Source organism: Nilaparvata lugens, chromosome 1 (assembly GCF_014356525.2).
Source record: "Nilaparvata lugens isolate BPH chromosome 1, ASM1435652v1, whole genome shotgun sequence".
Classification (NCBI taxonomy): Eukaryota; Metazoa; Arthropoda; class Insecta; order Hemiptera; family Delphacidae; genus Nilaparvata; species Nilaparvata lugens.
In genome coordinates this window covers 76,928,705-76,951,415 of record NC_052504.1, presented here as the reverse complement: position 1 = coordinate 76,951,415, position 22,711 = coordinate 76,928,705, and the positions used below count along the sequence as shown (strand labels likewise).

General features: G+C 36.2%; 2 protein-coding genes across 2 annotated transcripts in view; one reads left to right on the top strand and one right to left on the bottom strand.

The window, feature by feature from the left end:
• The window catches only part of LOC111055596 (peroxidasin-like), a 62,964-nt gene that overhangs the window by 12,923 nt on the left and 27,330 nt on the right, over positions 1–22,711 (top strand). The window contains exons 4-5 of the mRNA XM_039443621.1: positions 3,042–3,215; positions 5,718–5,882. Coding sequence (XP_039299555.1) covers positions 3,042–3,215; positions 5,718–5,882 — 339 coding nt within the window. The remainder of the gene's footprint in view (positions 1–3,041; positions 3,216–5,717; positions 5,883–22,711) is intronic.
• LOC111055597 lies at positions 8,676–11,425 on the bottom strand. The gene is made up of 3 exons (XM_022342828.2): positions 10,797–11,425; positions 10,368–10,479; positions 8,676–9,472 (listed from the first exon to the last, which is right to left on the bottom strand). The coding sequence occupies exons 1-3, from the start codon at positions 11,012–11,014 to the stop codon at positions 9,218–9,220; spliced, it is 585 nt and encodes a 194-aa protein (XP_022198520.2). The 5' UTR covers positions 11,015–11,425; the 3' UTR covers positions 8,676–9,217.

Here is a 22,711-nt window from a genome sequence, read left to right as displayed (position 1 = left end):
TAGGATTCCAGGTCATAAGCTCTCCATGCTAAGAAATTTCTACTCATTAGAGTGAGTTTTAGAAATTTTGATTCAGTTCTAAATCTAAGCCGTCAATCCACCTTCGTTTATCGAGAGTTAGAATCAATTGTCATGCATTATTGCATCACAAGCAATGAGCACAGATTTTTCTTCAAAACTTTGATTCTACTCAATACAGAAAGGAGAGATACATTAAACTATTATCTCACCTTATTTGGTAGCCACCTCACAATTTATTACCTCACCACCCCAGCCTTCAATAGCCCTAATCATTGAGTGTTACTACTATACACAACTGGACAGGGTAGACCCACTTTGAGTAGGTAACAACATGTTATGACGTGTTATGTGTTGTGTTGTACCACTTTGATGTTGACTGCTGATATCATAGTACCGTGGTTTATTGAAGTGGATTTAGACAAGCTTGATGGGACAGGTATGAGCTTGTTACAATGCAAATGTTTGTTGTAAGCTTAGAAAATCAATGTACTGGTTGCAACTTGACTTGGGAATTATTGGTTTATTAATACTCTTCCCAAACGAGTATTCATAATTCCTTGAATTGAATTATGATTAAAATCGACAAATCTTTATTATTTCCTTTCCAATGAGTCCACCTTCGCTACTCATCCAAATCCAAGGACAAGATATTGTCAGATATGGCTGAATACTGCTATCAAGCATGGATACAAATGACATTTCTGGAAAAATTAAATTAGTACACTCCAACCTTCCCCATGTTAGTCCAAACGATTTCTGCTACTGTTACACTGCAATCCACCTTTGCCAATTATCCAAGGACAAGATAGTACTTATTGTCACTTACCGTGGGGCGAAATACTGCTATGAAATATTAGGAAACATTTATGGAAAAATTGAATTATTACACTTCAATCTTTGTTGAACGTTAGTTCAAGCGAAGTCACACTGCAATGACTGAATTAAAGCCATCATCCAGAGTAACAAGATAGGTTGGAGATTGATGGTATGCGGTGCGTGGTGCCAGCGAGCGGATGATCCGTTGATCGAGCGGTAGTGCCGCCCCCGGGTGTGGCAGGGGGGGAGGGGTGCGGTAATACCAGGTGATGCATCGCGGTGTCGGCAGCGGCTATAAATCCGACCCTCGAAAAAGTTGGTCGGCCGACGCTTTTTTAATGGAATGGGGCCTCTCTTTATCGCCATCTCCAGTGATTTAGAACCTCCTTGGGCCCTTGGCGAGAGCGCTCTTTGATGCTGCTCCGTTTGATAATATTAAAGCTCTTTGCCATTGTCTCTGAGGGGCGTCTTCCGCAAATCCGTGACCCTGGGCGGGCGGGCGGTCCCACTGCCCAGTCACCGTGAACAGATTAAAAGATCTCCAACTAGCTGCCGCTCTCACTCATCCTCTGCACCTTTCCGTCCGCCTGCATTAGTGCGTAAAATCGCTACAGCCACAATTATCATTCATATCAGCAGCTTTGTACTTCATTCAAGCAGCCGCAATCATCTTGCTCGGGGATCACCACTTCATGATTCCGCAACTTGATGACTTGACAGAGCTTGACCATAAATGACCACTTGTTCGGAAGGATGCTTGCAATCTCATTCACTGGCTACTGTAGTATTCCTTATCGTTTATTGATAGAGTAGTTAATCATTTACACGTTAAAAGCATGTGTAATCTATTCGGATGTTAGCCATGATTGTATCAACTTGAATTAATAAACTACATCATCGATTGAATATGTATTTCGCCTTTCTGTTTTACGCAAATCGAACAGTTATTTTTTTTCCATTTTCTCGTGAAGAAGAGAATCATTATCAACTCTTCCGGTGGGAAGAGAATCATCATCAACTATGCCTTCTTATGCTCCTTGAAGCGAGGAATCCAAATCTGCAAACGGATTGGAGAAATGAGCTTCCGTTGAGGAGATATCACCTCTTAAATACCTTCAACATCACCCAGCTCATTAAAAAACGCAAATTGATCAGTAAATTATTTTTTCAATAATCCCAGGGGAAAAAGAATCATCATGAACTATGCTTTCTTATGCTCCTTGAAGCGAGGAATCCGAATCTGCAAACGGATTGGGGAAATTATCTCCCGTTGAGGAGATATGACCTCTTAAATTCCTCTTTAATCACACAGTATATATTCATCTACGTGGGCCAATTTTAGAATTAGTACCGGTTCGCGTTTAGTCTACTGACCAATAAATTCATTTCAATTTATTGTTAACTAATAAAGGACCGTTGTTCCCAGTAGAACTTTAGTTAGATATAGTGGGATTCATGCTTAAAAGTCGTTGAATTTCATAGGAGAGCATTGTTGTTACGTTTTATTCTCCACTGACTTCTATGGCAAATGTTATATTCAAGTCAACTCTGTTTATCTGACTCAAAACTTATAGTTGATTCTTGTAATAAAGATTAATTCCATATAATTCATCTTTTATGTTTTTGTAATAAATTGTTATCATGATTGAGAATTAATATTCTGGTTGTTCCTTATATTTCTACATAGCCTAAAAAGATAACCTGGCTATTTGGAAGTTGCGGAGTTTATTTATTTTTTTATTTTATTTACAATGCAAATGACACTAATGAAATAACATTGAAAGATGAAATAATAAGATAGTCCTTGTGCTATTTTTCTTCCAAATTTATAAGTGACAAAGTCCAAGATAAGGTTAGAATTTCACGTGTACAATTTTTATAAAATTTTAGTCCAAAATAAACATTAAAACTATAAATTTTGAATTTAGATGGCCTGAATTAATAAATTGATTAGAAATATTCCACTCAATTGCCACTTGTAACGAATAATATTGAGTTATTTAAGAAAATTTGGAACCATTCAAGAAATACAAACTTGTGTTTGTATGTAGTACTAGTTGCTGGAAAAGAATGGAGTTATCTGCTTTGTCTTTTCATGACAGACAAATGCTGACTTTAGAACATGTATCTCACTACATTAATTCCTTAAAGCTTCATCTGTGATCTATTCTGTGTATCTATTGCTTCTTTCAACTCCTATTTAGGCATAAGTGCTCCGAGACTGGGAGCCAACAGATTCCCTCTCCCGCCGGCACGAGCTGTCTCGTCGAGGGTGCATCGAGACTTCTCCAGAGACCATGAGCACAACGTCACCATGATGTTTGTCGCCTGGGGACAACTCATCGATCATGATCTCACACTCACAGCTGAAGCCAAAGGTAAATTGAAATGAAACAATTATTCTCTTTATCTGTATACAAAACTTATAGACTTATACTTAGTATCGGTTATGATGATCCTTTTATTCATTGGATTTCATTATAGTAGCTGTAGGTATAGTAGAGTTATTATATTTACTAGTATGCAAATTAAGTTTTTTTTAATAGCTTGAATTTGTTTTATCAGCTTGAAGCACTATCCAGAACATATCTTGAAATAAGAGTTTCTCGTCCAATCTTGGTGATCTAGTGATTGGAATATAATTATAAAAAATACTGTTCCATTAGGATTTTCTCTAAAAGAAAATGAGATCCTTGATCATTAGTTCATTATGGAAAACCTCACTACTATCCACAAATTGGTTGAGGCGATATAAGGGGGACCTTTTTAGGACAAATTCGGCAAGTCTTACATAAATTTCAGCAAATTACATTAGTCCAATAGGAAATCTGCAAGACGTTGGGGCGAGTGGTATGAATTGGCAATTTGAGAGAAGCCATCTGCAATGAAAGGAGGTAGGATGGGTAATAGGGTAACGTGTTGGGAGCGGAAGTATGTATTGGCTGCAACGATATCGGATATCTACCATACCTCCTCCACCCACTTTATCATCACACCCTCCACTACCATTCTATCCTCTCTCCCACTCAGTCTTTCTCTCTCAATCAATCACACTGTCCCACTATTACTCTATCCTCCTCCTCTCTCACCATCGCAGTCTCCATCGGAAGTGTTACCATTGGATAACAGATGGGCAGAAGACGCAGGTAATGGGTAGGTGGCGGCTTCCGTTTGACAATAATTCGGAGCGTCTGTCGCTGATTTATTCGGAGGGGTTATCGCGGGCTCCAGATCCAATTATTGCTACAAAGCCATCTTGATATAGGACAGCCAACTATGCGAACTGACACCGGCAGAAGCTGAGACAAAGCACCCGCTTTCTTGCCCCTTCCAACTCGTGCACCCTGTGACCAGATGCAGTGACTCTAGGAATTCACTGCAGACAAGACCCCCATCACCTTCAACCGCTGCACGCTACAAAGATCATAACCGCAGCTAATTGCACGTTCCCTAAACACTATTAATTATCGCCCACCACACAAACGGTGGGTGGATTCTGAAAGCTAGTCGATCAACTGTGACACCTAGATGCTGAATTTATGGAAAACAACGGCTATGATGATTCTGAGTCTAGCAATTATTGCAAGTGAGTCCTGTGCTCGTTACTGGAAGGACTGTTGACATGATCAATTGATACTCGTGAGCCAACTCCTCTGAATATGATTCATGTGTTATAAAATCGCTACCCGGTGGTTCGGAACCCACCTAAAACTGTAGGTCCATTCATATCTCATTAACATCCGCCTTATCACCCACGCACAAGCCTAGAGCTCATGTGTACTTCGCTCTCAACAAAAAATAATCTTTTTCAAGTTATGAATGTGATGAAATGTGTTAAATCAACTATAAGCTTCAATTTATTGAAAGTTCAGAATCCATTCATCATTATATTTTATTATTATAAATTTGATCGAACTACTTACTACAATCGAATACAGTAGAGCCTCGATATAGTGCATCCCGTTATAGTACATTTTCCGTTATACTACATTTCTCCTGCAGTCCCTTGAAATGTAGTATATCGAGATTCCACTGTAATAGGTGTTTTGATTTATCTCTATTTTTATTCGTGTGAATAAGATTCTAATAACTTGATGACAGTTATGTTAAGAAATACAGCATGTCATTTTCCTTCTAGCTGCCAAATCATACTAGTAGTTCTGTGAACTGTAGACCTCACGCAGTATTCTCATCCACAAGTACCTGATTGAAACTATAGACCTTACGGAAATACAGCAATAGACTGGCTTCTCCACACATCTGTGTAATCACTTGTCAGCTGATTTATGATGAATAATTCTATAGTCTGATTTTTACTCTAATATTGGTGTATGAAGGAGGCTCCTTTTTCCTTTTATGTCATCCTTGAAATGCAAAATTTCCAAAAACCTTGTATATACGTTGACGCGCAATTAAAAAAGGAACATACCTGTCAAATTTCATGAAAATCTATTACCGCGTTTCGCCGTAAATGCGCAACATATAAACATTTAAACATTCAAACATTCAAACATTCAAACATTCAAACATTCAAACATTCAAACATTCAAACATTCAAACATTTAAACATTTAAACATTTAAACATTTAAACATTCAAACATTCAAACATTAAGAGAAATGCCAAACCGTCGACTTGAATCTTAGACCTCACTTCGCTCGGTCAATTAATCGATCTATCTTACAAAGTAAATCGCTCCACTTTGTTACATAAAAGATGACCACACTTCTTGTGACTTGGAATCAGCTGTAGCAGCAGTAGGGCTGCTTCGAAAACATGTTGCGGCTTTGCTATCAACCACTTCATGGGACTTGGGATGAGTTACTAGTGTGTCTCGTTACAAAGACATGTTGCAGTGATGTGAGGTTTGTGTTGTTGCAGAGCCGGTGACAAGGAGAGACCCTGACTGCTGTGGCCAGGGCCCGAAGCACGCCAACTGCCTGCCGGCCAGCGTACCACACGACGATCCCTTCTACCGCAAGTACAACCAGCGCTGCATCAGTGTTCTGCGCTCCTTGGCTGGAGCTCGGCCTGACTGTCGGCTAGGTGAGTACAACTTTCAAAATAGTTTTGGAAAAAATATTCAGTTTATATGTGAGTTTTGGTTTGTATTAATGTACCTTTTCACTTGCAAGTATAATTTTGAACAAGCGTTAGCGAGTTCACACTTTTGATTTACTGAAGGCCAAAGTCGTTGTCCGTCTGTTTGTATGTTCTACAATAATTTTAGGAAGAATTGATCAGTGAGCTACAAATTTTGAACACGTATTCTTCAAACCTTTTTACAGGTCAAGTTCGTTGGACAAAAACATTAATTCACTCCTTCGTCCTTCCTTCCTTTTTCAGGATATAAAAATAACATTGGAAGTGCATGAGAAAATAAATTGTTGCGATTTAGTCAACTATAGTCATTGCATGCAATTACTATGCATTCATTTATAACATCAGCTGAGGCTATTTGGGAGCTATCACACAGACAGTTCTTCATGCATGATTTCAGATAGTTAATATACAACATAATTTACAACTTTTATATCAACAAAATGATACGGGTTAAAATTAATATCAATGTGCGGTTCTTGCCATCTATTTTCTCTTTGAAATCTGTATCGAAATCATGTATCACATGACCACCTTCTCATTTGAAATATGAATTTGGATTCATATGAGGGACAAAGATTACACTTTTCTCCACGTTATCATATCTTTTCTATTATACCCTTTATTATAGCTTTACATACCTAATGACTCATGTTAACGCTCTCTGCTTTTAAAGTTTATGAAGATCACACATGATAATGTAAACCGGAATTAGTTTAACTGATAGCATCCTCTCGATTAGGAGCCCTATAAATATTTCAGCAACTATTCCTTCATTATTATAATTACCATTTCGGGATTGAAATCGAAAGTTTCTCAAGCTGCCTCATCAAATCAAGCATACTGTATAATAATTTATGTGAATCCGAAAACATAGCATACGTTAGATCGCGAGGGAACGTATGGCCCCGCGGTTTGATGACGAGGGAACGAGAGGGTATCCCGGAGGAGCAAGAGAGGGTTGCCAGAACTTTGAGGAGAGTTTCAAAGTGAGGAGTGAAGTTAGGAGAGAGAGAGTGCGTGTTCCAAGAGATGTTAGGGAGAAGGGAGAGAGTAAAGGAGGGAAGAGAGTGAGCGCCTTACTCATTGGAAAGCATTAGTAGCATCATCGGTGGTAGCTGAAGACAGAATAACAAAGGGACGTCGAAACGCGGAATGAGCGTGACCTCTAGCCGACGACTGTTCGTCTGAGAGGGCGCTCTTCATTTCGCAAAGCAAACAGCGCACACAGAGAGCAACAAATTAATTTCGCCGCTTTTTACATTTCTCCATTCGAGCATTGTTTTCTTAGCTGATTTGTGCCTGCCTTGTGCCTTGTACTCCCATCGAGCTATTTCGCAGGCTCTTGCAAATTTGATGCCACCCATTCGACATTGTTCTTGGTGCACTCCTTAAAAATGCTCAGAGCTAGCAAACATCTGCCGTACTTCTTTTCAATTAACTGCGCATTATTGTGAAGTGCCCACTCAATTATTCATAAATCATCAATTCACACATTATAAAGCTCAAACTCCACAATATATACGTCTGCCTTGTGCTGAGTATAAGAATAGAGATGAATATTTGGACTGTTGTCTGTATCAAGTTATCAAATATACCCAATACCATATAGATACTAATGGAGTACTAATAAAGTTTAGTACTAAAAAAACCTAATTAAAAACATATATCAGTGAAATGAATTTATATAATTCTATTCAAAGTATGAATTCTATAGTATCAGAATATAGATTCGTAGTAGGCTACAGGAATAATTCCAAGGTGTGATCCTTACAGTAGAATTCCAGATAAGAATACATGCAGAACGGAAGAATCTACTGGCGTGGATTGACATCTGATCTCTGACACCAGAATAGATTATAACGCAAATCTGTTATGATTCTTCAAAATTTTATTTCTGCAAATGTGGAAGGTGGAAACAGTGTTTAATGTTCAACTTTTATTAAAGTATGAGAAATGGTATGGAGATAAAGACTTTCATAAATCGACCACTATACACAGCTCTTGAACAAAATTAAAATTCCAAAGAAAACACAATTATCAGTTCAAAGAAAATTCGGTAAATGAGATTGAAATTGTGGAGATAATCTTGTAGAAATGTTTTATGTGAAGAATCCTTGAAAAATTGAAACCAAAAGTACTCGAAAGGTCATCCAATGAGCTCCATTCATTTATCATCGGCCTTTCATCTTCCACTGATCTACTCAATGCTACTTTGTTAAGCAAACTTTACTCACCGAGCGAAAATGTCTGAACTTGACAGACGTTTGAGGAAATTATTACTTCCATCTGAATAACAACGACACTCATCTTAAAAAAAGCATGTCAAAACCACCTGCTTCTGCATAAGAATGACTTTCTGATTTCTTCCATACGATAATATTTCATTTCTCGGAATACATGATGAAGAGCTAAATTAATTTTCTGCTACGGTACTTGATTAATTGGAAGTTTTCAATGATTTCACTACTGCAGAAGATTTGAGAACAGTGATTAATAGATTATTAATAATATATTTTCAATGAGAATTCAAAATGTCGTTGAATCATTGAAATAATTATTAAAAGAATATTAAAACAAATTAAAACCAATGTATGGTATCAATATTATTAATAATATATTTATAATATTATTAGATAATTACAAATTTTGTAATATGTTTCAATCGGATAAGATTCAAAATTTTGTTGAATCATTGGAATAAATTGAAATAACAATTTTTCAAATAAAAACAAAGCATTGTTTCAATTATCTATAATATAATAAAGGAAAAAATTACTGGCTTATACACATACGTGACGAGTGATTCACAAATGATACATCATTACGTCTGAACTACTGGACTGATTAACTCAAAACTTTGCATATAGATTCTTAATTTATCGAGGATGGTTATAGGCCTATTTTAAATTCTTCAAGATTTCAGTAGGTCAAGTTTCCAATTGTACCCTTGCGGAGCACGAGTTACCTGCTAGTTTGTAATATATTTTTAATTGGATGGAATTACAAATTTTATCAAAGCAGTGAAATAAAATATTGGAGGAATTATTATTTTTTGTCAAAACCGATGAATGTTCAATGACATATCATAGATCTAAAGGTATAATTCTGAACTATTACATGAAAAATGCAATACAATTTCCTTAAAAATGAGGTATACTAGTTTGTTGATTCACAAGCACCATAACAAATACATTTACAAGGACACAAATTTATACAAACTTTTCATTTTTCCAATAGTTTCGGACTATCATAATATTTAGTGATGATTGGATGGATGGTCAGTCATCAGTCAGACTCCACTGCTCCAACATATCAACGAGTTTCACCACTTCATTCGTACTTGCAGTCTCTGATGATCGACTTGAGAGCACTGAGTGACCGTATTTTCTTGGTGATCCAACTTGTGACATCAGATTGCATCTGTCCAAATAGTCGGTGGCTACACTGTAATCAGATGCTGTTGAACAGGTCGTGACTGTGGAAAGGCAGTTCAATCTCCTTGAACAACTGGCTGGCGTGCTCGTACGGGAGTCCTGGTGGCAATAAACGTTGAACAGATTATCAAAAGTTACCACTCCGTTGTATAAAGTTACCACTCTTTGAACAAATTCTCATCAGTTATAAGATTCCTGTTTTTATCAATTCAAGTCAAAATAGAATAGCTTATTAGTCTTCAACCAGGTGCTATTAAAATCATGAGAGAAAAAAAGTTGTAGAATAAGCCCCCAACTTAATATTCACAAAGAAGTAGTTTTATATTATTGTATGACGATTTTTTTAATACTGAAATAATAATAGAATGCGGTGTACGGTATATTGAAATCATCAAAGACTGTGCACTACATGTTTTCTCCAACTATCAAACTCATGACTGACCTGTGCTAACATTGAGGTGCGTACAGATATACAGATATTGAGGTGCGCACCAAATACTCCAAATACAGATATACTCCCCCAACACGCTCCCCACTTGCTCCGCAATCGCTCCGATCATGAACGTTACGCGAGATGTTACACCTCTGTTACACGCTCTTCTCGCGTTCCACTCTTGCTCCCCGGTCGATCATCAATCGATCTGCTCGAGTGACGTTCGATTGCGGAGCAGAGCGAAAGTCTGTACGCACCTTCAGGAGCGGTGGTTGTTGCGTGACAAGTCGTCGGAAAGCTGACTCACAATAGAAAAATGGAAACTACAAGTTTATTCATCCTATATTATTACCTTATATAATATAATATTATACTATATTTTCTTTGCTACTGCCCTACTATGCTTTAATATTGAGCTGAATAAACAGAAGAAGACCATGTCGAAAGATTTGTAACCCTCTCACAGCTGATGTGACAAATGAAACAAACTGCTTAGTAGGCTCTGCACCACTCTGTGCATCCTTTCCATAGATATATTGTCTTGAAAATTGTTGAACTCACCCCAGCTATGTCATTTGGAACTCTTTTCACTCGTTTGTTGTTCAGAATCGAACTCAAAACTGAGACTACACCGCTTGGTGATGCTCCTGCGCTCAGCATTTGTATCATGATGCTGTTAAACAAATTACATGAATTAGATAAACGTATCTTTTCTGGAAAATATGACAACCTTAAAACTAAAAATCAGGAGATGAAGTGAATAATTTATGAATTGAAAGTTTTTCTTAAATAATATAACAACACTAAAAATAAGAGTTATGAGAAAAAAATGTGATAATAATAATACTGAGGGTGATGGAAAAGGTGAAAGAATTAATATCAAGGGGAAATAGCATTAATACCTAAGCATTTAGTAGTACTACAAAAGAAATTGAATTTAAGAGGAAAGTGAAAATTGAAAAAAATATCTGTAAAGTTACTAAACATTACCTTCCCAATCGTTGAGGAATTGGAACTCCTGCTAGCTCAGCCAATTCTAGAAGATCACTAGCGCAGGGTACATCTGGAGTCTTAATTCGGGGTGGAAGATTGAAACTATCGTAGGTCGTACCAATCGATTGATTAATTAAGGAGCTTGACTGCGAATCATCTTCATCATCCAATAAATCAGAGCTTGATTTAGTTTCGGAATCTGAAGAGCAGTACATCTGAAAATATTTCTCGTTAGAGGTAACACGATAGTTGGGTAATTATTCACTTCAAAAACTTGAAAATTGCTTCCGATGAACTTTTAAATATATGGTTACCGCACAAATTGGCCTCAATCACAAAGATGAGTAGTTTAATTGAGTCTTAAAATATTTAAAACACTAAAATTTTGATCTAAATAGAAGAAAATAAGATAGATCACATTAGTGCTAGGGTATCATTGGAATTTTATACTTTTGATGTCAAATATGCTAAGATTTCATTTTGACTTGGATAGAAAATTTGAAAACATTTAAACCTAACCAAAAAATAAGAACATTGAATCAATGTTGTTTACATAGTCAGCTGCAAAATTGATATTCGGTGTGAGTTTCGCAACATGATTATCTCAGAATTATTATACAAATGATTCGCAGTCAAGCTCCTTTATTAATCGATCGGATGGTACGAACTACGATAGTTTCAATCTTTCAATAGAGAAAAGTATGCTCCATCTATTCAAAATTTTGAAGCGACAGAACAGTATTTCTTAATTGAATAGGATTCTTAATGAAACCTACTGTCAAAATATCCTTGTGAAAGGAATATCAAGCTGTTAATAATAATCCATAATTTTTACACACCCATCTATTATTCTACATCTTGTATAGCTTTCATGCAATTGAGAATATTGAGGAAATCTCAATCGATTTGTGAAAAAAATAGTTTGAATTTTAAACGATATTGTAAAAATCTAACATGTAGATAGAACAAATATTCTGAGAAATTAAAAATATGAGAAGATGGGATATTTTAATTGAATGTAGAAGAAGTGCTTCGTTTCTATTTCAGCCTGATTCTTCAAACTTTCCAGAAATCATTGATAATAATATAAGGAGAATTATTGAGACAGCATTGTTTTTTTTATTCAACTTATATAGAGTTATATTACAAAATCTTGATTGTACATAGCATTGCATAAACTGCTATTCACATAATATATAATCACAATTTCTTTCAAAATCATTTCAAATTAGCAATTGGTATCTCTCCAATCTTAATTATAAATGACCGTAAAAACTGGGAGACGTTTACTTTTCACATTATTCACATGTTAATCGGAAAGCTAGTAATGAGAAATCTGAAGAAGAATGTTCTAGGGGAGACTTGTAAGGGGAGGCTCGGGAGAGTGACTTGAATATTGGAAAGAGGAATGAAAAATAAGTAGAGAATGAAAAAGACGAAGCCAATTGTAGTTTATCTGTTCGAAAGGTACAAATGAAGGCGTCAGTATTCAAATCACACCGATAAGAAGATGGTTTTTCTAGCTGGGAGGCGGGGAGGGGCACGACACCCTGATTAGCATTCTTAATTATGAAATAAAATCCGTGTCGGGGGCGGGTGGTAAGGCGATTGAGAAGCTGCCGCCCCCGGAGGCGGTGCAAGTCGGAATCGGTGAGGCGGCTTAACATTCCACTCGATAAACTTTTGATTCGGAAGATGTGGGGGGAGGGGTGACAGGAGGTAAGAGGCGAAAACTTTCTCGAAGAGGTTATAAATAAACGATTACTAGGGACGATATCTAATATGCAAATGTTCGTCGCAGTTCCAGGCCACCTTGGCTAAGTATTTACTTTTGCAAGCGAGAGATGAAGAGCCGGCGTTCGAAGACAAAATAATGGAAAAGAAGTTGGCGAATAAATCCATAAGTTTAAAATGACGCCCGTATTCCGGACGTCGTGAGTCTTTACTCGTGAGTGCGTCTGCAGCCAATAAAGAAGGCGAATGCGGAGGCGAGCCGAGGCGGCGACTGCCTCTGTTTGCCCAGTTACGCTTCACCAACATTTCAATATTCCAACAGATGTGTACCTATCCTATCCTATTCTCTTTCCTCAGCCCCCAATATTCCATTTCGCAGATTTTCGAATCACAATGAGACGCGTGTCTCCATCCCCACGCATAAAACACACACACACATCCACCCCCATAAGAACACACACTATTCTTCAATATTAATTATTTCCAGGATATGTATTCGTCTTTGAATAGAATCCAGAGGAAAATACAAAAATAAAAAATGTACAGACATTGAACTGCGATGCAGTAATATACAGTAGAATGCAATACAATACAATAATTTTTTTTTTATTAATTCATATACATTGAATCAATATTTATATGATTCAATTGTCTCTTTTCTGTTTAGGGCTACTTGTAATATAAATAGAAATAAAAATCTCATGTTGTGATAAAATAATTCAAAAAAGGGTACTGAGATTTTTATTCCTATTCATGATTCAATTATTAGTTACTGTTATCAAAAAGTATAATATGTGAGAATAAGACGTTGATGATTCGATTGATTGAATTGCAAGAGAAGAGAGACCATTTGTAATAAGTTAAAATCTGAGTGCCCACATTGTCAGCGTTTTATTGAGAGAGGAATCAGAGACAGAATCAGATGAATGTCGAGTAGCATTTTGCTTAGTTTGCTGAATTTCATTCTATTTCATTAAAATATAAAAATTGGATAGCTTAGAGAAATTGGAAAAATTAAATGTAAGGGGCTTACAAAACTAACATCAATTGTAAATTGATAGGAACTTTTTTTTACATTCGTTATTTCCTGAATAGGATTTGTGAGAGTATCAGTGCTCTATTCAAGATAATAAAGAGGAATCAAATATCAAACCATGGATTTCTGAACTGAACATCTGTGAGTTCCTGTACAAATACTTCCGTAATGATCACTTGAAAACTTGCGGTTACGAATTCATATTTCCTCAAAGGAGGTGATTAATGATATCGGCCTTGCTACGAAATTAGAGTGATATTCGTTTGAGGAGAGCAACGGCTTTTGGTGAGCTACTGTTTAGTGCCCAATACTTTCAGATTAACGACGAGCCATTCTTCGACCGGCACTTGATTCAGAGGGCGCTAAATTAATTACGGACTACAATTTTTCATTCTTTTCAAGTTACTTCTTTTCTAGAGTGAAGGAGAGGTTGAGTTTTTTCAGCATTCATGTTTGAGGAAGGGAAAGTCGCTTGTGAAAATAAAGAGAGTAAAAAAGAAGGGTGTGCATGAAAAGGGATGAGAAAAGAGGATTTGTAATCTAATTGTCCTCAATCAGAAGAGTCGGATTTTTATCCTTGCGACAGAACGTGTAAATCAAGTTGACATAGTTCGATAAATAATTGTGTGGCGCGGCGGCTTTTCTTGGGAGGAAAAGCAGACGTAGCGATGAATGCTGATCGAGGGGATTTCATCCCCCTCCTCTCTCTCGCCCTGAGACGTGCAGTAGTTGGAGGTCTCATTAGGGCGGACAGCCATCGAGAACGAGTGAAGGGGCGAGGGCGGGCATCTGCGATCTCATTCATAATTAAAAATGAAATCAATTTGTGTCGGACGTAGCCGATCTCGGTCCGCGTGTCCCCTGCTCTTTTAATTAACGACATAATTCAACACTCCGACTGCTGCAGCCTGCAGTCCGTTCGACTTCTGAGAGAGCTCAACGAAAGCTCTCTGAAAAGCTCCGCCCGAAATTATTACCACCTGATCGCCTTCTAATTAATTGCTTAGATCGGAACAATCTCTGTTCTCAAACCTGGCTTTATGACTGTCTGTATTTGAGGACAGTCAAGCCGCTGCAAAGCATCACAAATTGGCACTTAAATTTTCCTTAACTGCGCAGATCAAAAGGATTGACAAAGACAATATCATTTCCCGTTACAATATTCTGACACTCTTTCAATGGAAAGTTACTTCAGTACGATAATTCGTCAAGATGAGGTGAGATTGAATAAACTTATCAAGTAGAATGGATTTTACCAATGAAGTTAAAATCCAACAATGAAATTATTATCAAGTGATGAATATACTAGTACTAGCTACAATAATGTACTAGTCTATATAAATAAAAATCGAGCCTCAAATTTTGACATTCAATAACTTTTTATTTGTGCACCGAATTTGATGATTTTTTAGTTTTGTTCGTTATGTTCAGGACCAGGTTTATGGCCTATCAAATTTATAATCCGACTTCAGGACTCTTTCCTACGGTCCTTCAAAGTTTGCATGTAATCCTTGTGGGAAAAGATTTGTGAGCTGGCCACACACAGAAATAAAAATCAGCTGTTATAATAATTGCGTCATCCAACAGCCGTCGGTAGATCTGTTTTTCAATTTTCTTTCTACTGTTTCACAAAATTTTAATTCCCAATAATGCCGCGGTACGAACGACGTCCAAACTTGGGTTGTAGAACTCGAAATGCTGTAAATTTAGAATATGCACGGGAAAATCAGCAGCAAGGAGATAATTGGATAATTTTCATAAAAATATAGGTAATCAGATTAAGTTAAGGCTAAGCACACCTGAGGAGGCGCGGCTTGGTGAAACAAAGTGTAACACGTGTAAGTTAATCTTATGGAGATTGCCTTATCACACCGTTCCACGCCAAGCCCGATTCAGTGTGTGTGAGTTCTTCCATTCAAACCAATAAGCAAGAAGCACCTGGATGCAAAATGCCGCATCGCGCCTCTTCAGGTGTGCATCCAGCTAAAGTTTGTCATGAGATGCATTACTATTTGTCATCAAACTATTTGGTGGTACGAAGTTCGCCGGGCCAGCTATTTATATTACTACAAATGTAGGTGTTGTTATAAGAAATAACTATGAAACTAGCCACGGGTTCAAAAAAGCCATGTGCCTGCACTAATAGAATTGAAAATAAAATTGTGATTTGGTAAGGAAAAGGTAGAGAGAATATGAAAAGGAATTCAAATAACCTTGATTAACTTTAAAGTATCTCATGAATTCTTGAAAAACCATATCATAGCTGGCACAAATACTTTCAATAGAAGACTTGACTGGAAAGAGCCTTTGAATTGTATAGAATATGGATGAATTTAAGTTGTGAAAAATATTTTGCTGCAAAGAAAGTATTGATGAAGATTAGTTCTGATACCGGTAATTTATTCAACGTGCGTATGGTTGGAGCAGGGCGCTTACACGTCCAAGAAATAAGTCAAATTTGTAGGGGTGTAGGGGAACTCTCACAGCGTTTATGTAACGACCCAACGCTTCCTCTGCTAACGGCTATCCCTTTCCCATAACACTCGTTCAACCCAACAAAGAATGATACCCCTTGTAACACTAGAAGTTCATTAACTTTGGGTTAAATAGTACATAATTATTTGTGTACACCAAAGTCCAACTTGAATTGAGTCCTAAAAACACGTTTTAAAACCAATAAAACGTTTTGCGTTTGCGTTTTGTATCAGTGGTTCTTATGAAAGCATCACGTCATCTAGAAAAATACACATAATCGATCTGATTCAGGTGCAGATTTTTACTCCTCTCTACAGGATACTCGCTTTTCTAAGTCTTTCACTTTGTTAACATCAAATAAATAAAATTTTGGAATTCGTTATTTCAAATACAAAAACTCCGAGCATTTTATTCGTGTACAAACAAGGCAGTTGCACTTTCTTGAATTGTTTTGGTAGAAATAGGGATATGGAATGTACAACTCTCTATTACGTTCAGGAAAAGTTTAATTTCAATCGAATCAATTGAATTCCAAATAGAAATAAATAAATGCTCCATTTGAAACCCAATACTTGAGAAGATTAAAATTGCTAGGTTTTAGATTAGTGGGTGAGGCAGGTGGGTAAGATAAGAGATAAATTATTGTAAATTATATTACTCTGAGGATAGAAATGAGGCAGCTTAAATGGTATGGACATATACAGCGGATGGATGACAGTAGAAAAGCGAAACAGTTTGTGAATGTGAGAGTGCAGGGAATGAGAAATGTAGGACGACCGAGGTACTCATATGAGGACAGAATTGAGGAGATTGGAAGGAGAAGAGGGAAGAATGTTCCGGAGATGAGAAGAATGGCGATGGACAGGCGGGTATGGAAGAACTGGGTTGAGGCTACCCCAACGCTGTAAAGGCATAGTGGGGAGAGATTGATTGATTGAGTACTTTATTTATGTAGATTACAATATATACTGGCTTTTACACTTATATACAATAGCTTACAATACAGCAAAATTATAGATCAATTTACATAATATAGACTAAGAAAATAATTATTGAACTGTATATGATATGAAAAAGCAATTTGTAATATAATAACTATAGATAATAATTATATTGTTATGCATCTACATAAATTGGCGGAGCTTTGGACATATCAATGTCCATTCTTCGGAAAGAATATTAAAAATATCCTCCCCACTAACTCTCTACCAAAACGTTAATTTCATTATTGAAACTAAGGATTTATTTATTAATGGAAATATTGTAAAAGTTTCAATCAATATGAATATTTAAGAGAGAAAAAAACAGAAAATTGATAAAGTAGAATAATTATATAGGTAGATAAGATCAAATAATTGATTAATAAAATGAAGTAGGCTGAAAGTAGATCAGCGTTATCAACTTTTAGTGATATACAGCAGTATGCAGTGGATAATTGAAATAACATGAGTTTATATAATATATATATATATATATATATATATATATATATATATATATATATATATTATATATATTGTAATGGGGTATTTAAATTTGGCATATATTGGGGTTATATTATGTATGGTATTGTGATGGTATTATAAGGTTGTGAGAACAACCCTAGACATTATGGTAACAATGTAACAATTTATAATAGGGGAATCGCTTGGCTTGCGAGAGGTTAAATTGATCTAACTCTATAACTCATGAGAAAGGAACTATATTTTAAAAATAATAAACAAAACAGTTATATTTTGGAGAACTAAGTAATCGATTTAATCAAATTGTAACTCAAAATGAAACTGGAAACTTAAATAAAAATAATATTGAGAAAACTTTTTAAACAAACAATAGAATAATTACAGGATTTGCCTTCAATAAAAAAGATGAATAATATATCATAATAAAATTGATAATATTAGCTCACTGAACTCACTGAACCAGGAAAATGGTGTCTCGGAAAAGAAGGGTAGAGCCGGGCCCGATTATCTGTAGTAGATAGCTCCAGGTCTCGTCCTCGTAACCGACTGACTAGAGCCTCTCATTTTTTCCATAATTTTACTTGTCATGAATTTTCACCGTCGTCAGCAATTTATCTATTCACTGTGAAAATTCATGACAAATAATAAAAATTATGTAGTTCTATTACAATATATATATCGTTCTTTAACAGGTTTAAAGGTTTATATTGGTGGAATGGGTGAGGGATGGTTGTCATGTGATCGTTCTAGGACCGGACAGTTTCAGTCATTTGTTCCAAAAGATGTTTTTTTAAAGTCAGGATGAAGCTCGCTCGGCACTCGATAGACCTGATAGAAACAGGAAGTGCATTCCATGCACGACAGGCACTGACTAAGAAGGATTTTGTGAAAATAGTAGTTCGATGATTGGGTATCCTTAAAGTACTTTCTCCGGTTCTAATATGTGAAGCATCTATCCTCCTACCTTCAGAGACAAATTTGAAATCATCTTTAAAATAGTTCAGATTACCGTATTTCAAGATATCTCTAACAAGCTTGACTATTCGAAAAAGCCTTTGATCGGAAGGCTTTAATGTTGAACTAGCAATGTGGGCTGGGGTGATATGATCATGGCGTTGGAGAGAGTAGACGAAACGTAGACAATAATTTTGGCAACGCTGTAGCTTATCATTCAGAGTGACTTGCATATCGTTAAGAACAGAATTACAATACATTAAATGTGGGAAGATGAGAGATTGAACCAATAATAATTTAATGTTTCTAGGGAGGATATCGTGCATTTTCTTCAATGCATGCATGGCTGAGAATACCCTTTTACAAGTTTTGTTCACTTGTTCTGACCAGTCAAGAGTATTATTCATAATAATGCCTAAATTTTTAACTGAGCTACAGTAAGGAATGTCATTACCGTCTACACTAATGTTGTGGATCGATTCAAGGTCAATATTGTTTATAAGACGAGAATATCCAATTATAATGGGTTGTGTTTTGATGGGATTAAGCTTAAGGCCATTTTTCTTTGTCCATTCCACTATCGAATTGATATCCTGATTCATTTCTGATTCATTCAGAGACAGAGAAGAAGAGATATTACTCTTGTCAATATAGAATAAAATATTATTAATTCATTTCATATTGTACAATATTATTTAAAGTCTGAAATGGCTCAACAGGCTTCTATCCTAAATTGTTCCTATTTCAATTAATCATAAAACATTCCAAAACAAGGATATGGACTGAGTGGATTATTTCCAATGATTTATAGTTCAACAAAATAAAATTAATATATATATATATTTCCAATATAAACAATATCATCCGGACACTTGCAATTCAGAAGACTAATTTTGTTGATTGGAGGTTTGACAGCAGATCGTGAGATAAATTTCAACAGGATCTGTTGCAAACACATTATTCTTGCACCAAGTCAAGGAGGAATTACTCGTACTGTAAGTTGTGGATGCAGTTCTGAGTTGTGGCTTTATGGAAATGAAGTTTTCCCGTGGTGTGAATTAAGTTCGCGCCAGTGAATCAACTATAGAGCCACCACGTATAGTGAGTAAGGCTTGCTATTACAATAATAGAGCGATTGTTGCGGCTCGAAAAGTAAATAAAAAAGTCAAATATATGAAATAAAGGTGATGTACGAGCGAATTATCGTAGATGTTATATGGCGAACATAAGTAGGTTATTTATGCGCTGAACGAGTGTACCGTGGATGGAAGAGAGGGGTAAGGTTTGGTGGAAAAGAGAAGGAATATTATTACTATTCATGGCATTCGTCGAGAATAGCTCTCTCCGTTTCCGTGCTAACAACAGATCTGCGAAACTTTCATATTTATTCAAATATTATGGGCTGCAGTCGACTTACGTGTTCATCATAGAAATCATCGAATTCCGCATTTCCATTTTAAGTGTTATGAGATTGTTCATCTCTTCTCGCCCCGTCACCCTCTCAACTGGCAATCGATCTCGTGTCCCCAGGTGCTAGTACCGGGTACCGGGCAAACCAACCCACTATGATTGTATTCAGGGTATAATAAAAGCTGGAGCAGCGATTACGATTGTAATGTAAAAATGCACACTTTTCGCTCATTTTAAGTAGGCTAGTGATGATGGAGCTTTTATCGTCCATTGTAAGTGAATGCATGTCTGCAAGGAGGAATGAGGGGATATGGGAATCTAAGAAATAGATTGGGATCAATACTATAATATGGGAAATGCGACATTATTACCAAACTCTTTTGAGTTAAGCTACTTGAGCATTAACTACTGCTATTTTACTGGAAATCAAGATTTTGAAGTAAAGTCAATTAGTACATTAATAATTATATTCGTATAGCTTTTATTGGTGGGGAGTTCCTGATGGAAGGAAGTTCCACCTCGCCTGGATATATCATTTGAGCCGTCAATGGGCCTTACGACTGTCATACTTCAGCCGGGACCGACAGTTTAACGTGCCCATCCGATAACACGGGAATTAGTACATTGAACATTTTGCAGTAATTAGTTCAAAATTTTGGGTTTTATGAATCGCATCTCTAAATTATTTAAAGTAGCTTGTGTATAAGTGATTATATTGGATTTCTCTATTTATGAAGATTACAATATATTCTGATTTTTAAACTCAATTTATACTATTACTTACAGTATAGCATGAATGTCAATGAATTTAAAAAGTAGATTATGTAAAACAATCAATCATCGATAAGATATAAAACGAATTTACTGCGTATAGTGGAATGGAGATGGAGTCAAGCAGTTACCTCTTCAATAGGAGTGTACTACTTATTTGCACTAAGATCCAGCCATTTGATATCTAGTCCCAGAGTTCATTTGATATCTGATTATTCATCTTTCTTATTCATTATTCATTTGTGAGTTATAAGTATAACAAGTTGGTATATGACAATAGCTTCAGTAAGGATGCATTCATGAGAAAGAGGAACACGATACAAAAATGAAGGAGATCGAAGATAATCATGAAATCATGGCCTCGGAGTACCTCAGACACTTGAGAAATAATAAGTGTGCGGTGTTCATAGTTCATAATTATTGTAAAAAGTCTCTCCAACCCATGTTAAAGCTATCCCTGGAGATTGCTGTGATCTCACCCATACAATCTCCATGAAACACAATAGAATATACTCTCTTGATAAACTTACAAGGGTTTCGAGGAACAGAAGATAAAAGCTAATAAGATAAAAGAGAGTCCAAACCCTTCAACACTCAAGTAGAAAGAGAATGGATTTTTCATTGATCAGCGAAGTAGAAAATCAACATTACAGCGGTTAGCATTCACTTGTCTTGAAGCGGGAAGAGTGAACATCCATGTCAGAAGGAAAGGATTCAGCTGCAAAGGATGTTCCTATTCCCACCAGTGCGAGTGCACACATGGCCACGGTCTCCTGCTATTTATTTTCATACGGGACAAAAGTTGACTGAGAGCACGGGGCAGAGATCGGCCGACCCTCTGCAGACAGTTTGAACAAACAGTCGGCGGAGGGTAATGAGTTCGCAAAGAAAGTCTGCCACCTGTAACGCCTACAGCTATGGCATTTCCATTCTCATACTGGACTACGAGTAGTGTTGTTATCCATGCGTGGAATGAGCTTCAAAGTCTCCCGGGATAATCATCTCCTAATTTATTTCTCTCAAAATCATCCGTGTTTCTACTAAACTTAAAAGCAGGCTTGATCGTGCGAGTATATTTACGAGAATGGGTCATGTTAAGTGCGCAGGCTTACCTTCTACCTAGGGTATTGGTTTGAGCAGTGTGGACTTAATCGTTATTTCATTCATTATGATGCTCTTGGTAATATTATGACGAAAACATAATTATCTCACATTACTGTTTGAAAAATAAGTTACATAAATACCTACAACAGGTTCAAGATAGGTATATACAGAAGTATGAGAAGTATTCCTTCATATACAAGCCTTCCTGGTCTAAACTAATATTTCTTTATAGATCCAATATCCAATCTGTTTTTTATCTATTTCTGTCTCATAGTTTTGCATAACAAGGAATTGTGATGATTTAAGATGTGAATCTACAACCCTATGTGAAAGCCTGAACTTTGTTTTAACTACACCACTTTACTGTGCAAATGGATCTTGGCTTTGAAATATTTTTTTGACTGTTGAGTGTGAAACGTTTAATTTCTCGATCAATCTAGAAACTAAAAATTGAGTTGAGAAAGAGTCAGTTTACAGAATAGATATAGCCATTTAAATATCAATCACATAAACTTCGTAACATCGAAACGAAACCGGCTACCCACATTTTTTATCAGAAACAGTCACACACAAAGCTCACAGGCTCACATTAAAGCTGAACAACATTTTTCAAGAAGAAATAACACTTTACAGAATTACTTGATGCTTGTAATAATATAAAAATAAAAATTTATCAAGTTTAGGACAATTTATGCTATACACAACACAAAGTTGACAGGCTATTTTATCTTGGACTTTGGAAATCACAATTACTTACAATGATATGATCTTGTTAATCACTCAGTTTAATCAATGAAAGTAACATGCCAATTATGGTGGACAAAAATTATCATGGTTTAAAGGTAAAACTGAGTAATTGACAATAAGAAAATGAGTGTTATCGTCGTGACTACAAGTCGCTTCACAATAATTACATCCGATTTTATTTTATTTTATAATAGAAGCACACCGTGTTGAGTGCACAA

Excerpts from the sequence above, each read along its gene's own strand:
- LOC111055597 (XM_022342828.2), bottom strand. The coding sequence starts at position 11,014 with ATGTACTGCTCTTCAGATTCCGAAACTAAATCAAGCTCTGATTTATTG. Across the intron at positions 10,480-10,796 it reads ATTCCTCAACGATTGGGAAG|CATCATGATACAAATGCTGA; the intron begins GTAATGTTTAGT and ends TTTGTTTAACAG. Across the intron at positions 9,473-10,367 it reads TTCCAAATGACATAGCTGGG|GACTCCCGTACGAGCACGCC; the intron begins GTGAGTTCAACA and ends TATTGCCACCAG.